This window comes from Nerophis ophidion, linkage group LG06, assembly GCF_033978795.1.
Source record: "Nerophis ophidion isolate RoL-2023_Sa linkage group LG06, RoL_Noph_v1.0, whole genome shotgun sequence".
NCBI classification, from domain to species: Eukaryota; Metazoa; Chordata; class Actinopteri; order Syngnathiformes; family Syngnathidae; genus Nerophis; species Nerophis ophidion.
Genome location: NC_084616.1, coordinates 20834650 through 20853643, shown reverse-complemented (window position 1 = coordinate 20853643; position 18994 = coordinate 20834650). Strand labels below are relative to the sequence as shown.

General features: G+C 37.8%; 1 protein-coding gene across 7 annotated transcripts in view; it reads left to right on the top strand.

Annotated features, from left to right (window-relative positions):
• Positions 1–18994, top strand: part of LOC133554356 (myelin transcription factor 1-like) — a 180734-nt gene that overhangs the window by 38247 nt on the left and 123493 nt on the right. For all 7 annotated transcript variants that reach the window (XM_061902981.1, XM_061902985.1, XM_061902982.1 and 4 more), the window contains exon 2: positions 14849–14955. In XM_061902981.1, the coding sequence (XP_061758965.1) occupies positions 14849–14955 (107 nt within the window). The remainder of the gene's footprint in view (positions 1–14848; positions 14956–18994) is intronic.

Here is an 18994-nt window from a genome sequence, read left to right as displayed (position 1 = left end):
AATGTAAAAATTAGATATTGGGTTTCACTATGTAAAGCGCTTTGAGTCACTAGAGAAAAGCGCTATATAAATATAATTCACTTCACTTGTTTTTTGTCCTGATTAAGAGGAATGTTTGGACGGTAGAACGGTTGGAGTGGGTGTAAAAATGTGAAAGGAGTAATCGCCAGAAAAAGTTTTTTTTAAATAAAGGGAATTTGGGGAATTCCTGGGATTTTTTCAACTTGGAAAAGTGATAGTTAGAATTTGAGTTTGAATTTCCAGGAAAAATGGAATTTGGTTTGGAACTTGGGAAAGTGTTAGTTTCAATTTCGATGTTGAGTATAATATGTTGAAAGTGGAATGGTTTGAATTGGTTGAAAAATGTGCAAATTGTGGAAGTTTGAAAAATAGAAGATTTATTGAATAGGGAACATATCCCTGAAAACTGGGAATCCTTGGAAATCTGGGAATTTAAAAAACATTGTGGAAGGAACGCACACGATTTTGAACAGGTGGAATATTTTGGAGTTGGAACTGTTTGAATCTGATACAATTTTTGGGAAACTATGGAACTTTGAAAAATGTCCAATTGATTTCAGGAAAAGCCGGATTTTTTTGGAAAATGTTCAGACTTAAATGTTACGTCTGAATGAGTTGAAATGGTTGGTGTTGGAATTTTCCAATTCGGTCAAGAAATGTTGAAGTAGTAACCTTTTTAATTGATAAATGGTTTTAAGAAATTCCAAGAATTTCGGGAAAATCTGTAATTTTTTCATTAAAGAGGAGGGTTTGGACGGTGCAGCGGTTGAAGTGGGTTGAAAATGTGCAAGGAGTAGTTGCAAGAAAAAAGGGTTTGAAAAAAAGGAAATTTTCGGAATTCCTGGAATTTTTTTAATTTGGAAAATTGATAGTTAGAATTTCCAGGATGAGTAGAATATGTTTAAGGTGGAATGGTTTGAAATGGTTGAAAAATGTGGGAATTGTGCAATTTGGAAAAATGTCCCATTCATTTCAATGGGAATTTCATGGAAATTTGGGAATTTTTGGGAAAAGCGGGAATTGTTTTGGAAAATGTTAATGAGTTGAAATGGTTGGTGTAGGATTTTTTCTAATTGGTCGAGAAACTTTGCAGTAGTAACATTTTTAATTGAGAAATGGTTATTAAGAAATTTCATGAATTTTGGAAAAACCGGGAAATTTTCCAGTTCAAGAAACAACTTTGTTTTTTGTCCTGATTAAGAGGAATGTTTGGACGGTAGAACAGTTGGAGTGGGTGGAAAAATGTGAAAGGAGTAATCGTCAGAAAAAAGTAAAAAAAAGAAAAAAAGAAAAGGGAATTCTGTGAATTCCTGGAATTTTTTTGAACTTGGAAAAGTGATAGTTAGAATTTGAGTTTGAATTTCCAGGAAAAATGGAAATTGGTTTGGAACTTGGGAAAGTGTTAGTTTGAATTTCCATGTTGAGTATAATATGTTGAAGGTGGAATGGTTTGAATTGGTTGAAAAATGTGCAAATTGTGGAAGTTTAAAAAACGGACAATTTATTGAATAGGGAAAATATCCCCGAAAACTGGGAATTCTTGGAAATCCAGGAATTTTAAAAACATTGTTGAAGGGACGCACACGATTTTGAACAGGCGGAATATTTTGGAGTTGGAAGTGTTTGAATCTGATACAATTTTTGGGATTTCAAAAAATGTTTCATTTCAAAAAAACAACTTCGATTTTTGTCCTGATTAAGAGGATGATTTGGACGGTGCAGTGGTTGAAGTGGGTTGAAAAATGTGGAAGGAGTAGTCGCAAGAAAAAAGGATTTGAAAAAAAGGGAATTCTCGAAATTCCTGGAATTTTTTGAATTTGGAAAAGTGATAGTTAGAATTTCCAGGATGAGTAGAATATGTTGAAGGTGGAATGGTTTGAATCGGGAATAATGTCCCGGAAAACCTGGAATTCCGGGAAATCTGGGAATTTTTGGAATTTGTCAAGGGAAAGCCCGTTGTTGAAAAGCTGACACTGAACTGAATTGCTGATGAAATGTAGGTTGAATGGAGAAATGGTTTGAATGTTGAAATGGTTTAAATGCTGAAATGGTTTGAATGTTGGAATGGTTTGAATGTTGAAGAGTTTGAATTTCGAGGAAAACCGGAATTAGATTTGGAACTTGGGAAAGTGTTAGTTTGAATGTCCAGGATAAGTGGAATGTGTTGATGTTGGAATGATTTAAAAATATATATTAAAAAAATATGGGAATTGTCCCATTCATTTCAATGGGAACTTCCTGGAAGTTTGGGAATTTGGGGAAAAGCGGGAGTTTTTTTGAAAATGATTAGGAGCATGAATGTCCTGAATAAGGTGAATTTGTTGGTGTTGAATTGTTTATATCGGTCAAGAAATGTTGAAGCAGGAAAACATTTTTAATTGAGAAATTGTATTATGGAATTCCTGGAATTTCGGGAAAACCGAGAATGTTGCTAGTTCCTAAACCAACTAGTTTTTTTTATCCTAAATAGGAAAACATTTTTGACAATGGAACGGTTAAAATGGGATGAAAAGATAAAAAAAGAGTAGTCCAACGAAAAAGGTTGGAAATTGGGTTAGAAAAAAACAAGATTTCCTGGAAATTTGTTGAACGTGGAAAATATTATTTTGAATGTCTAGGATAAGTTGAATGTGTTGAAAGTGTCACAGCTAGTTGATGATGAACCCCAAGATGCAGAGAAGGAGGCAGGCATTGAGCAAGAAAACATGATTTAATTAAAACCAAACAAGAACAAACGAAATGCACCCACGTGGGAAGAATAACAAACTAAGGGAGCTAGCACTGGGAGCTAGAAAACAAAAATTAACTTTAGCATGGAAGCTTGTGGGTAGCAAACAGAAAAACTGAAAACAGCTAATGGCTAACAAAAACAGCTAACCGCTACGACAACCAGGACAAAATGTAGCACGACAGGTAATAGCTGTAACGATGCCAGAAAAGACAGGTAGCATAAACACGAGAACAACATGTGGCAATGACAAGACAATACAATGATCCAGCAACTGACACAAGACAAAGCAGGTACAAATAGGAGCAGGCTGATTGGCAACAGGTGTGGCCAGGTGCCAATCAGCCGCAGCTGAAGAGGAACACAGCACTCAGGGAACAAGACAGGAAGCTGACAAAATAAGAGCACTAGACAGGAACTACAGACAGGAGATACTAAACACAGAGGAAACAGACAAATGCAGAGGAAAAAACTAAAACATAGACAAACTGTCAGGGGAAAGCCTGACAGAAAGTAGAATGATTTGAATGGTTTTAAGAATATGGGAATTGTGGAAGTTTGAAAAATGGCCAATTCATTTTGAATGGGGAAAATGCAAAAAAAAAAAAGGAATTATTGGAAATCCGGGATTTTGTTTTGGGAATTGTTGAAGTAGAGCAAACACTTCCTGAACAGGCTGAATTTTTTGAAGTTGGAACGGTTTGAATCCGATGACAAATGTGGGAATTGTGGAACTTTGAAGATTGTCCCATTCATTTAAATAGGAATTTTCCAACTATTGGGGAATTTCGGGGAAAGAAGGAATTTTTTTTGAAAATGGTAAAATGCTTGAATGGTCTGAATGAGTTGAAATGGTTGGTGTTGGAATTTTTCAAATCGGTCGAGAAATGTTGAAGTAGTAACATAATGAATTGAGAAATGGTATTGCGGAATCCCTGGAATTTCGGAAATTTTTCCAGTTCAAAAAAACAACTGGTTTTTTTTTGTCCTGCTTAAGAGGAATGTTTTGTCGGTGGAACGGTTGAAGTGGGTTGAAAAATGTGGAAGGAGTAGTCGCCAGAAAAAAAGAGTCAAAAAAGGGTTTGAAAACTGGGAATTCTGGGAATTCCTGGAATTTTTTTGAACTTGGGGAAACCTAATAGTTAAAATTTCCAGGATGAGTGGAATGTGTTGAAGGTGGAATATTTTGAATAGGTCAAAGTTTGAAAAATGGCCAATTAATTTTTTGAATGGGAAAAATGGCCTGGAAAACCTGGAATTCTGGGAAATCTGGAAATATTCGGGATTTGTCGAGGGTAAGCTTGTGATCCCCCGAATAGGCTGGACATTTTGAAGTTGGAACAGAAAAAGGTGGAAGGTAGAGCACATCATAATCTGTAGAAGAGTAAGAAGTAGAATTGTAGTAAATAGATTAATTTTGGTGTAGAAAACCATATATGTGTGAATGCTTTGTCGATAGGTGACATTTTTCCCCGCAAATGGAAGTAAAGAAATGCCGTTTTTGCATAAAAAAGCAGAATCACATCTTTTTGTATCCACTCACTTTGCATGAACATGCAAAGTGAGTGCAAAGGAGCCCTTGCTCCTTATGAAGCAAAGCTCCCGCAGTGAACAAGCAAGTTTTTACTCTGAAATAACGAGTCTGGTGGCATCAAAGAACATGAGAATAAAATGAGTGCAGTATCCAAAGTAGACAACCTCTAAATTGCTTTGTAGTTTTTTTTTTACCCTCCGCTGCATGGAGAACTAGATGAAAGTGTGGAACGGGAGTGTTCCAAAGTGCGGCCCGCAGCTGTTTTTTTGAACGTCTCATAATAAAAACATCCATCCAGCCATCTTCTTCCGCTTATCCGCGGTCGGGTCGCAGGGTCCACAGCCTAAGCAGGGAAGCCCAGACTTCCCTCTACCCAGCCCACTTCCCCTAGCTCCTCCTTGGGGATCCCAAAAGCATTCCCAAAGCATTCCCAGTCTTCCCGATGTGTCCTGGGTTTTCCCCGTGGCGACCTAACGGTCTATATAAATTTTTTTTTTTCCTTTACTTTCATATATATATATATATATATATATATGAAAGTAAAGAAAAAATAATTTATATTTTACTTATTTCTAACACTTTTATGAATGAGGCCATTTAGTATCCCCAAGACCTTTAGTGTAGTTTTGTTCGAAAACCGGTCACTGCTTAAAAAATAATAATGAATCAAAATCATTGTTCTGATGAACTATTAAACTATTTAAGGCTCCAACTACTTTACGTGTAATATTCCACTTTGACATTTTGGACAGATATTGCACATTTTGAGTGTTTGCCATAAAAATATGGGATTTGTTTGACATAAAGGGCATAGAAAATTATATTTAAAAAACATCTAGTAGATCTGGAGTTGATGTAGAGATTGAAGTATTGAATGTAAAGGAAACAAATGTATATGATTTATTTTTCACACTTTTATGACTGAGGCCATTTTGGGTCCCCAAGAGCTTTAGTGTAATTATTAATTACTTTCCATAAAATATTTCACTTAGAACAATTTTTGTTGATATATTGCATATTTTGAAAACATTTTTGACGCCCCTCATCGAGAGATTCAAGCCTCACAAATTAAAATTACTTTTACAACTTTTGATGACTTAGACACTTTTCAGTCCACATTTTTTATTTTTATTTCTTAACATTTTCCAAACTTTAAGGGCAGATATCTGGTATCTTTTTTTAAATGAAGATATCTTTTTTCAAACTGAGAGTTTAAAAAAAATCTATATATTGCAAATACAAACATTTTAAAATGTCCCAAAACGTTTGACCTTCCTTAAATTTTAAAAGCTATTATTTTTAGTCGTTGACTTGACATGATACTCTTCATTTTAGCGTGAATAATTGTATTTCTCGAGTTTAAAAGTGTTAACATTGAGAAAATAACTATTCAAATAAATAAATCTTGTTTAATTTAATCTCATAAGGCCTAAGCTGTTTGTTTACATGCTTTTTTTTTTATTTCTCTATGCTATTTGGCCTTATTGGACCCTAGTTAGAATAAAAACTAAAAATCATTCTTTGATGTACTTAGTCCATAAGTACAAAAATGTGTACTTCATGTGTAGAGACATGTTAATTTTTATTTTTACACTTTTTTCCCCCCATATTCCATTGTATGTTCTACTCTTCTGACACCACCAGATGGCAGTATAAGGGTCCATATTTCAATATAAGACCCAATTCAATAGTGTACACAATTTTGTAAATCAATCAATCAATCAATGTTTATTTATACAGCCCTAAATCACAAATGTTTCAAAGGACTGTACAAACCATTACGACTACGACATCCTCGGAAGAACCCACATAAGGGCAAGGAAAACTCACACCCAAATAAAAGCTTTAAAAGTGCTGTCCACGTATGTGGCCAACTAAGGCCTTTAGAGCAGTGGTTCATATCCGCATTCACCGTAGCCTTCTTTAGTGAAAAAAAGGGTTTTTTCCCCAAGTTTTTTTGACTGGTGCAAAAAATCAACCGTGCATGAACATCACCTTGTTCAAAGAACAAAACCAACACAGTGCATGAAATCACAACAAATTCCACACCTGCAAATCAGATGGAAAATTAGAGGTAACATTGTTTGGGGGGTATCCATAATATGCCGATGAGTCGGGTCTTAATTAACCTCCTTACGGCGAACCCCCGAGGCCAACTCACCGAACCCCTAGGGTTCGATCGAACCCAGGTTAAGAACCACTGCTTTAGAGGTCGAGACCCCAGTTGAATAGTGTTCGCTTTCAAAATAAAATACTTATTTCTACTTAAAAGTCCTGCTAATTCCTAGCTATAGACATCTTAAATTAGGATGTTTTACCAAGTGACTTTAACCAGCCGCATAGACGGATCATTTCACTAGTTTTTGTATTTTATTTAGTCTTTGTATTTCTTCATTTGTTTGCAGTGCAAGTGCCCTAATACCAGGGGGTGATCAAGGGTGATGGGTCAAATGCAGAGAATAATTTCGCCACATCTAGTATGTGTGTGACAATCATTGGTACTTTAACTTTTATAGAAGATATTTGACATTTAGGAAGTACTCTCAGCTACTTGGCCTCTAAGCGAACAAAGCAGCACAGATGCTCACTTGGCCTCCCTTTTAAAGAAAGAAAGAAAAAAAAGGATGTCAAAGACGAAGGGAGAGTTTTCGGGCACGGTGTGTGTGTGAGGAGACGGAGATGCAGACCAACAGTATCGCTGATGTCATCACTTTTCACCGAGGGGAGGGGAAGTTGATACACAAGCGTTTTTTCTGAGGGACAGCTGGGCGTTGTCGAGTTGTGCATGCGAGGGGCAAAGTCGGGACGGCGGGCACCTGACTTCTTCAAATCGGTGCTTTTACTTTGGAAAAGCAGTGGAAAGAACCTCGAACCCTTTCACGGCTAGCCCTGAAAACGCAGGACCAAGTTTTAGTGGTGGAAATTAGTTAGTAGTAGGGCTAGGCGGTATGGCCTTTTTTTAATATCTCGACATTTTTAGGCCACTTACATGATATATATCTCGATATTTTGCCTTAGCTTTGAATGAACACTTCATACATATAATCACAGCAGTATGAGGATTCTATGCGTATACATTAAAACATTCTTCTTCATACTGCATTAATATATGCTCATTCTAAGAGAGAAGGAAATCACAACTAAGTCAATTTACCAAAACTGTATATATTAAACAGTTATTAAGCAGTGGCACAAACATTCATGTCATTTCCAAAACAGAAAGTGCAAGATTGTCAAGCTAGGAGTGCACTTTTGTGCATGATGTCACTAAGACAACATATCAAAACGACACTAAATTTAAGTACACTTTTTGTACAGAATTCCACTATCCATCCATCCATTTCCTACCGCTTATTCCCTTTGGGGTCGCGAGGGGAGCTGGTGCCTATCTCAGCTACGATGCCACTACAAAAGTTTAAAACACATAAACTGCACTTTTGTGCATGATGTCACAAGATATTTTAATAACTGTCAAGTAAAAATGAGCTGCATAATAGGAAATCAAATAGTGTATGTCCTTCGCTATGTGGTCGGTTCCTGCGGATGTTATCTTTTTCTGTTGTTGACTATTAAGTGTTTCCCACAGGTCAGGCATCTATTTGTGGTGGTGTGGTCGGGCGGCAGGGGCGGAGGGGAGGAAGCGGCGGCGGCGATGACCAAGAAGAACGCGGAGTTGGAATATAATTACAACACTTTATATACATATTTATATAATATTTACATATTAATATACTATGTAACTACAAGCTACATTCACAGACAGAGTTCCATTGCTTTTATGAGCGGTCGAGCGAGTCCATCCATGCATCCATTTTCTACCGCTTATTCCCCTTTGGAGTCGCGGGGGGGGGGGCTGCTGCCTATCTCAGCTACAATCGGGCGGAAAGCGGGGTACACCCTGGACAAGTCGCCACCTCATCGCAGGGCCAACACAGATAGACAGACAACATTCACACTCACATTCACACACTAGGGCCAATTTAGTGTTGCCAATCAACCTATCCCCAGGTGCATGTCTTTTGAAGTGGAAGGAAGCCGGAGTACCCGGAGGGAACACACGCATTCACGGGGAGAACATGCAAACTCCACACAGAAAGATCCCGAGCCTGGATTTGAACCCAGGACTGCAGGAACTTCGTATTGTGAGGCAGACGCACTAACCGCTCTGCCACGGTGAAGCCCGTCGAGCGAGTCAAAAGCCGAAAAAAAAAAAGAAAAAAATATATATATATGTTTTTTTATACATTTTTATTTTATTATTATTTTTTATTTGTGGCGGCCGTAATTATTTCGTGGCGGGCCGCCACAAATAAATAAATGTGTGGGGAAACCCTGCTATTTATTTTCATACGGAGTTGATCTGGAAATGGTTGCCTCGGCATTTAGCGGGTGACTTTTCAAATGATGCTACATTGGACTATGGTTTGGTTTGTTTTCCCATGGTGCAAAGCGATTGGAACAGACATGGCGTGAAGGTAAGGACATCTTTTAATTAATAAGACCAAAAAGGTACAAACGAAAAGCGCTCCCTGAGGAGGTACAAAAACTTGGCTATGAAAACAAAAACTTGCACTAGGTCAGGGGTTGGGAACCTCTTTGGCTGAGAGAGCCGTGAAAGCCAAATATTTTGAAATGTATTTCCGTGAGAGCCATATCATATTTTTAACACTGAATACAACTGTCAGGTTCAAACACTGATGACATGTATTAAACAGACAAGAAGCAAGGAATAAAACAGAGACAGGATTCAATTTAGCTCAATGAGGAAAAACCCGTAGACCTGTACCCTTGTACAGTGTCGTCCCACGCTCTGACAAGAGAGTTCTACGCCTCCTCTTTTATTTGGACTTTCCTGATTGCAACTAAATGTGTGCATTTTTAAGTAACACCAACATTTTTAGAGTATAATAAGTCATTTTTTGAAAAAATAACATTGTTATTATAAAGCTAACCAATATTACACAAAATACTTTTGACCATTAATGCGACTTCTTTAACGGATGGATGGATTAAAATGCATGGGAATGTTTTATATTTTTAACAATATTTTTAACACTGTGATTTCCAGGGGAATTATTATTTAGTTATCGTGTTAAGCAACGTCAGCTGAGATTTATCTGAGAGCCAGATGCAGTCATCAAAAGATCCACATCTGGCTCTAGAGCCATAGGTTCCCTACCCCTGATCTAGGTCAAAACTATGGTCATAAAAAAAAACTTGTAAACTCTGGCGTGAATTAAGAAAACTTATTTGGACCGAGAAAAGAGTATGAAAAAGGCATCATGGTTCATCAGCATGGATTACGAGGGTGGTAGAGGGTGAGTAGAAGTTGAAAAATGTGATGTCGCCAGGCTGAGTACCTGGCAACTACAGGCTTAAATGCTGTGGTGATTAACAGGTGCATGAGTCCAAATGAGCCAGGTGCGTGACATGACAGGTGAAAACTAATTGGTAGTCGTGGTCACAAAACAAACAAGAATGCGCAAAAACAGGAACTAATGGAGTCAAAAACAAAACAGAACATAATCACAGAGACATGACAGCTGCTACTTTTTGTAGCAACGCTTTTGCTGCATAATCGTTAAACATCTTCCCGCTTAAAGCCAAACCACCGCCAAACAATGGACCCCATGCTCTTTTTCTTGGGAATGAATTCTTCCTACATTTGTTACCAGATTCGCACCTTCTTTCTCTTGTATTACGACTCGCACCACCGCTAACCTTACCCATGCCGCTACCTCTCTGGTCCGCGAGGGCGTATACGTATGTATGTGACGTATGTAAGAAGGAGCGCTTGTTTTACGTCTGTGAGAAGGAGACAACAAAGAGTGATAAAAGCCTGTAGTGTAAAGCAACTGCGTGAGAACCTATACTCGAATATCACAATATAGTCATTTTCTATATCGCACAGAGAGAAACCCGCGATATATCGAGTATATTCATATATCGCCCAACCCTAGTTAGTACACACTTGGATATAACAAGGCAGTATTCAGAAGCTACGTGTGCAATATTCGAGGTTAGTAAGATCGTCATCACCAGCAACTTCAAAATGAATAACATTCGAAAGTGAATCCTGAAAGTAAATTAGCTACATAATCGTTTATAAATTGTAATAAACTATGGTGAATTCCGTTTGCTGCTAGTTTGACATTAGTTTACTAGCTACGGCCGCGTTAGCTGGCTTGTGTGATGAGCGATTTCAAATTAAAAAAACATATTCTAAACATGGCTAATGTGAATTCTGAACGTAGATTAGCTGTTAGTTAGCTTGTGTGACGAACGTGCAATTTTAGAATAAAATCATTCTAAACATGGCTAATGTGGATTCTGAACGGAGATTAGCTTTCTAGCTACAGCCGAGTTAACTAGCTTGTGTGAGGAGCGATTTCAAAGTAAAAAAAACATATTCTAAACATGGCTAATGTGAATTCTGAATGTAGATTAGCTGTCTAGCTACAGTCTCGTTAGTTAGCTTGTGTGGCGAATGTGCAATTTTAGAATAAAATCATTCTAAACATGGCTAATGTGGATTCTGAACGGAGATTAGCTTTCTAGCTACAGCCGAGTTAACTAGCTTGTGTGTGGCGCGATTTCAAAGTAAAAAAATCCATTCCAAACATGGCTAATGTGAATTCTGAACGTAGATTAGCTGTGCAGCTACAGTCGTGTTACTTAGCTTGTGTGACGCGCAATTTTTAAGTAAAAAAAACACATTCCAAACATGGCTAATGTGTAAATTCTGAAAGTATATTAGCTGTCTAGCTTTAGCCGAGTTAGCAAGCTTGGGTGAGGAGCGATTTCAAAGTAAAAAAACAGACTCTAAACATGGCTAATGTGAATTCTGAACGTAGATTAGCTGTCTAGCTACAGTTGTGTTAGTTAGCTTGTGTGACCGACGTGCAATTTTAGAATAAAAACATTGTAAATATGGCTAATGTGGATTTTGAATGTAGATTAGCTGTGTAGTTGTGTTAGTTAGCTTGTGTGATGCGCAATTTTTAAGTAAAATTATTCAAGTAGATTAGCTGTCAGTAACACACTACGCCGACGGGGAATCAAATCCTGCAGTGCCAGACGTGTCCTCCTGCTTAAGCCAGTGCATGTCCAGGCCTGTCTGAAGTTTGCCAGAGAGCACATAGATGATACAGCTGAGGATTGGGAGAATGAAACCAAAATAGAACTTTTTGGTATAAACTCAACTCGTCGTGTTTGGGGGAAGAAGAATACTGAGTTTCATCCCAAGAACACCAGACCTACTGCGAAGCATGGGGGTGGAAACATCATGCTTTGGGGCTGTTTTTCTGCTAAGGGGACAGGACGATTGATCCGTGTTAAGGAAAGAATGAATGGGGCCATGTATCGTGAGATTTTGAGCCAAAACCTCCTTCCATCAGTGAGAGCCTTGAATGGTTGATCAAATACTTATTTTCCACCATAATTTACAAATAAATTCTTTAAAATTCCTACAAAGTGAATTCCTGGATTTTTTTCCCACATTCTGTCTCTCACAGTTGAAGTGTACCTATGATGAAAATTACAGACCTCTGTCATCATTTTAAGTGGGAGAACTTGCACAATCGGTGGCTGACTAAATACCTTTTTGCCCCACTGTGTTCTAAACATGGCTAAGGTAAATTGTGGATGTAGATTAGCGAGTTTACATGTGTGTGATATAATGTGCTATACAAGCCGTCCTGCAGCTGGTTTACTTTTGTGTGATATCGTGCGATAAAAGCTCTCCTGCAGTGTGTTTACTTGTGTGTGATATGTGCGATACATGCAGTCCTGCAGCGTATTTAAAGTGTGTGTGATGTAATGTGCAACATAAGCCATCCTGCAGCTTGTTTACTTGTGTGTGATATCATGTGCAATACAAGCCGCCCTGCAGCTTGTTTACTTGTGTGTGATATCACGTGCGATACAAGCCGCCCTGCAGCATATTAACTTGTGTGTGATATAATGTCCGACACATGCCGTCCAGCAGTGTTTTTACTTGTGTGATATCATGTATGATACAAGCAGTCCTGCAGCGTGTTTACTTGTGTGATATCATGTGCGATACATGCAGTCCTGCAGCGTGTTTACTTGTGTGATATCATGTGCGATACATGCAGTCCTGCAGCGTGTTTACTTGTGTGTAATATCTTATGCGATACACGCCGTCCTTCAGCGTGTGATGTAGGGATGTCCCGATCCAGGTTTTTGCACTTCCGATCTGATGCTGATATTGTTTTTGCACTTCCGATCCGATACCGATACTGGCCGATACTGGCCTATCCGAACATGTATTAAATTTTAAAGTTATTTAGCCTACTTAGTTGTCAGATTCATGCTGAAAAGGATTTTAGTACTCTTGATAACAACTAGCCAGCTGAATTAGGTGAGTTTGAATAATACACAATAGTTGGTAATCAAAGATAAACACAAAATATCAAAAATTATACATGACAAACAGAAATGGCATCATTGAACAGTAAAAAAGTGAACAGTATAAAGTGCAAATAATGCTGTAAACATTAAAAAAAGCAAAACACACAAACAACCTGAGTGGGATAAAATGTCTATAACTCAGCATCAATACTTGCTCTTGAACAAATGTAAACTTAAAAAAAAAAATTTACACACTCCTTTCAATTTTTTGCCCCAGTCAAGGGGGGGGGCAAACAATTGAAGTCCAAGCATAATGGGGAGAGTCTTTCTAACAAAGACGAACACTTCAAGATGCTCAGGTGTCAGCCTGCTCCTGTGTTCATCTATGATGAGTGCTAAAAAGCCTCTCACTCATTCAAATGTCTTACAACTTTAACACCACGCTTAACTTTATTGTGGCATGTTTTGCACTCCACCTCTTCATCTTTTTTGTTTTGTAGGGTAAAATAATCCCACACGGCTGACATTTTTACCGTAACTTTTAATTCACACGGCCGTCTGAACGGTTAGAACACAGACCTTTGGATGTTTTGAAGGTGTGCCGGAAAATGCGGAACGGAGTTTAGGGAGCAGCAGAAGAGTGGAATGTATTATTTAAATCGGTGCGTTGGAAAACACTGAATTTTTTTTAAACGGGATCTAGATCGGCATTTTCCTATGCCTTGCTGATACGAATTTTTGGGCAAATAACCCTAGTGTGATGTGATGTGCAATACAAGCCGTCCTGCAGCTTGTTTACTTGTGTGTGATATCATGTGCGATACAAGCAGTCCTACAGCGTTTTTACATGTATGTGATATCACTTGCGATACAAGCAGTCCTGCAGAGTTTTTACTTGTGTGATATCATGTGCGATACAAGCAGTCCTGCACTGTGTTTACTTGTGTGCGATATCATGTGCGATACAAGCAGTCCTGCGGTGTCTTTACTTGTGTGTGATATCATGTGCGATACAAGCAGTGCTGCGGAGTGTTACCTGTGTAGTGTCATGTGCGATACAAGCAGTCCTGCAGCGTGTTTACTTGTGTGTGATATCATGTGCTATACATGCAGTCCTGCAGAGTAGTTACATGTGTGTGATATCATGTGCGATACAAACCGTCCTGCAGCTTGTTTACTTGTGTGTGATATCATGTGCAATACAAGAAGTGTTGGAGCGTGTTTACTTGTGTGTGATATCACATGCGATACTAGCAGCCCTGCAGAGTGTTTACATGTGTTTAATATCACATGCGATACAAGCAGTCCTGCAGAGTGTTTACTTGTGTGATATCATGTGCGATCCAAGCAGTCAGGCAGTGTTTACTTGTGTGTGGTATCATGTGTGATACAAGCAGTGCTGCGAAGTGTTTACTTGTGTAATGTCATGTGCGATACAAGCAGTCCTGCAGCGTGTTTACTTGTGTGTTATATCACGTGCGATACAATCAGTCCTGCAGTGTTAACTTGTGTGATATCATGTGCAATATAAGCAGTCCTGTAGGCTGTTTTGCTCTTTATTTTTGACAGCTGGCATATAAGATCAGAGTGATTACTTCAGTGTGCGATCAAATCTGAATGTCAGCCTTAAAACCACAGAAAATGTCAAAGTGGCACCGATAAAAACACACCCGTGAGTTACAGCGGAGGAGGAATCGAGCGGGTATTGGGAGTCGGCTTGAATTTTCTCCTGGGCGATCAGGCCAATGAAGTGAGGAGGTGCTATTACCCTAATGAAAAAAAAAAAGGGGGAGGAAAAAGAAGACGGCTGATTTATGGATGATTCATTATTTACTGACCGTTCATCCCTGGCATCCTCCCCCCACTCTCTTACACATGCCGCCTGAAAAGCTCGATAAAAATGCGCAAATTTGATTGATTCTGCTCGGAGACTGACAGAAGAGACCCCAGCTGCGGCACTTAAACGCACATGCGTGTGCATGCGTGTGTGTGTGTTGTTCCTTTAATCATAAAGTGTAGTAAAGTGTCATCACCCCGCCCCCTTAACCTCCTCTTTAGCCACGCCCACTCTTCCAAGCAGCCATCATTTTAAATATATCTTTTTTTTTTCTTTTTTTTCTCCCCCCCCATCCCCTCCTCCAATTGTAAATCCTGGCCCCTGGCCTCCTTCTTCCCTCTTGTCCTTGCATCAGAAAATGAGTTTCGGGGCGAGCTGGTGAACCAGCGGTGGACACGAGGCGAGAGGACCAGCAGCCGCTGTCAGGCCTCCCTGAGACTGCAGAGCCGTCGAGCAATCATGGTGAGTGACAAGGCCCACGCAGCAAGCACCTTTTACGCACTCCGCAACTTCATTCTCAATCCCGGGACGCTTTTTTTCCCTTCCTTCCGTACCACAATTTTACTCATCCACACCGATACTTGTTTGATACCGCCATGAAAATGAACACACTGAAACCAGGTCAGGAGAAGGACGGGCTGGGCTGAAAACTGTATCGCAATATAGGTATTTTGTATCACTTGATATCGATAATTATAGATAATTTTACGACGAAGGAGCTGGAGAAAAATATATTTTACTAGAAATGTAACTTCATTTGTATATTTGTCATCCCTCAGCTGTCAAGGCAGAGAGGAAAACACTCAAACAATCAATGACCACGTTTCCATGCAATCAATTAGTCGGAATTCTGAGAAAGCCCTCTACAAACCATGAAAACACTTTCATCTGATCCTGTTTGGCTTCTGAGAAACCGGACTAACACACCTACCCTATTTTATATGAACCGCACCTGCTAAAATTTAGGAGAAAAAAAATTGTTTTCCATATATTACTAGCACTGGACTATAAGCCTCAGATATTTATGTTGGAAATGAGTTATTTATACAGGAATATTCTGTAAATGTTTATTTACATACCTTAATTGTTTACAAACCCCGTTTCCATATGAGTTGGGAAATTGTGTTGGATGTAAATATAAACGGAATACAATGATTTGCAAATCCTTTTATCATAATTCTAATTATTTTATCTCATCACAATTATAACTATTTCATCTTGTCACGCCTGTAAGTTGATGTTTTGGTTTTGGTCAGGTTATGTTTAGTTTTTTGGACATTTTAGGTCTGTCTTGGCACTTCCTGGTTTGTTTTCACCTGTCACGTCCTTGTTCTCAGCCTCACACCTGTTTTCACTAATGATCACGGCTACTTAAGTCACTCTTTTTCTTGTCTTCATTCTGGGATCTTCTCACTCTCACACACGCTACCCATGCTGCACCTCCTTCACGCCCTCGTTTATCTGCTTCATGCCTTGCTACGCTGTTCATTTTGTCCAAGTAAGTCTTTGTTTGTAGTTCATAGCCAATTGTTTTTGTGCAAAGTCCTTTAGTTTATGTCCATCATTTAATGCCATCGAGCAGGTGTTTTTGTTTCACGTTTGTACTGTTTAGCCAAGTTTCTTCCTCCATTGTGAGCGCTTTTTGTTGTTTGTTTGTTTATTAAATAAATGTCATGTACTCACGTCCACGTCTCGCTCGTGCTGATCCTCATCTGCATTGAAGAAACAATCCATGTCCAAGCCAAGTTGTGACACATCTCATCACAATTATAACTATTTTATCTCATCATAGTTTTAACTATTTTATCTCATCACAATTATAACTATTTTATCTCATCATAATCATAGCTATTTTATCTCATATTCATAACTATTTTATCTCATAATTGTAACTATTTTATCTCATCACAATTATAACTATTTTATCTCATCATAGTTATAACTATTTTATCTCATCATCCATCCATTTTCTACCGCTTATTCCCTTTTTGGGGTCGCGGGGTATCCCATTATAATTAGAAATATTTTATCTCATCATAATCATAGCTATTTTATCTCATATTCATAACTATTTTATCTCATAATTGTAACTATTTTATCTCATCACAATTATAACTATTTCATCTCATCACAATTATAACTATTTGATCTCATCACAATTATAACTATTTTATCTCATCATAATCATAGCCATTTTATCTCATATTCATAACTATTTTATCTCATAATTGTAACTATTTTATCTCATCACAATTATAACTATTTTATCTCATCATAGTTATAACTATTTTATCTCATCATCCATCCATTTTCTACCGCTTATTCCCTTTTGGGATCGCGGGGTATCTCATCATAATTAGAAATATTTTATCTCATCATAATCATAGCTATTTTATCTCATATTCATAACTATTTTATCTCATAATTGTGACTATTTTATCTCATCACAATTATAACTATTTCATCTCATCACAATTATAACTATTTTATCTCATCACAATTATAACTATTTTGTCTCATCATAATCATAGCCATTTTACCTCATATTCATAACTATTTTATCTCATAATTGTAACTATTTTATCTCATCACAATTATAACTATTTTATCTCAATATAGTTATAACTATTTTATCTCATCATCCATCCATTTCCTACCGCTTATTCCCTTTTTGGGGTCGCGGGGTATCTCATCATAATTAGAAATATTTTATCTCATCATAATCATAGCTATTTTATCTCATATTCATAACTATTTTATCTCATAATTGTAACTATTTTATCTCATCACAATTATAACTATTTTATCTCATCATCGTTATAACTATTTTATCTCATCATCCATCCATTTTCTACCGCTTATTCCCTTTTTGGGGTCGCGGGGTATCTCATCATAATTAGAAATATTTTATCTCATCATAATCATAGCTATTTTATCTCATATTCATAACTATTTTATCTCATAATTGTAACTATTTTATCTCATCACAATTATAACTATTTTATCTCATCATCGTTATAACTATTTTATCTCATCATCCATCCATTTTCTACCGCTTATTCCCTTTTTGGGGTCGCGGGGTATCTCATCATAATTAGAAATATTTGATCTCATCATAATCATAGCTATTTTATCTCATATTCATAACTATTTTATCTCATAATTGTAACTATTTTATCTCATCGCAATTATAACTATTTCATCTCATCACAATTATAACTATTTTATCTCATCACAATTATAGCTATTTTATCTCATATTCATAACTATTTTATCTCATAATTGTAACTATTTTATCTCATCACAATTATAACTATTTTATCTCATCATAGTTATAACTATTTTATCTCATCATCCATCCATTTTCTACCGCTTATTCCCTTTTGGGATCACGGGGTATCTCATCATAATTAGAAATATTTTATCTCATCATAATTGTATATGTTTTATCTCATCCATCCATCCATTTGGAGCCTATCTCAGCTAATTCGGGCGGAAGGCGGCGCACACCCTGGACAAGTCGCCACCTCATCACAGAATGTGTCTTGTATGTTCACTATTTTGTTTAAGGACAAAATTGTTTAATGCACCCTAAGTCCATCCATCCATTTTCTACCACTTGTCCCTTTTGGGGCCGCGTTAATAATGACATTTTTTTAGCAGTCCCCTTTATTCTGAAAATGATCGAAAAGTTTCTAAATTAATTTCAAAATATTGGTATCGGGACAACCCCTTGATACTGTCACCTGATTGGCTGTCAGCGTGTCACTTCCTGCGTTGCTCGGTTACCAGAGAGCGAGTACCTTTGTTCGTGCAACCAAACTTGCTTCCATACTTTCTTCCCATGAAGAAAAAAATAATAATTATCAAACTTTTTATCGATTGCATTGTTTTTTTGTTTTTTTTTATATGGATTACGTCTCCATGGCGATATACCGTATTTCCTTGAATAGCTGCCGGGCATGTAATAAGCGCCTGCCTTGAACTACTGCCGGGTCTAACTTGCTCCCCAAATTTATAAGCGCATGCTTACTTTTACCACCGGGTCTAATTCGTGACCTCACCAGTGACGCTTCCCCTGTCGTGATTTTCAAAATGGCGGAGGAGTTTTATTTTGCTTTTACTATGTGTAAACCGAGGGTCTTGTTCCACAGCCATACAGATCACACTGATAGTTGTGATATAAAACAACTTTAACACTCTTACTAATATGCGCCACACTCTGTGAACCCACACCAAACAAGAACAACAAACACATTTCGGGAGAACATCGGCTCTGTAACACATTATAAACGCAAAATAAGAATTACCCAGAAGGCCATGCATCCATGACTCTTGGCTATATTGGCTATATTACCCCCCCTCTCCGTGCGTCGGTTGAGGTGGGCGGGGTTGAGGGGGCGCGTGCCAAGAGTCATGGATGCATGGCATTCTGGGTAATTCTTATGTTGCGTTTATAATGTGTTACAGAGCAGATGGTCTCCAGAAATGTGTTTGTTAT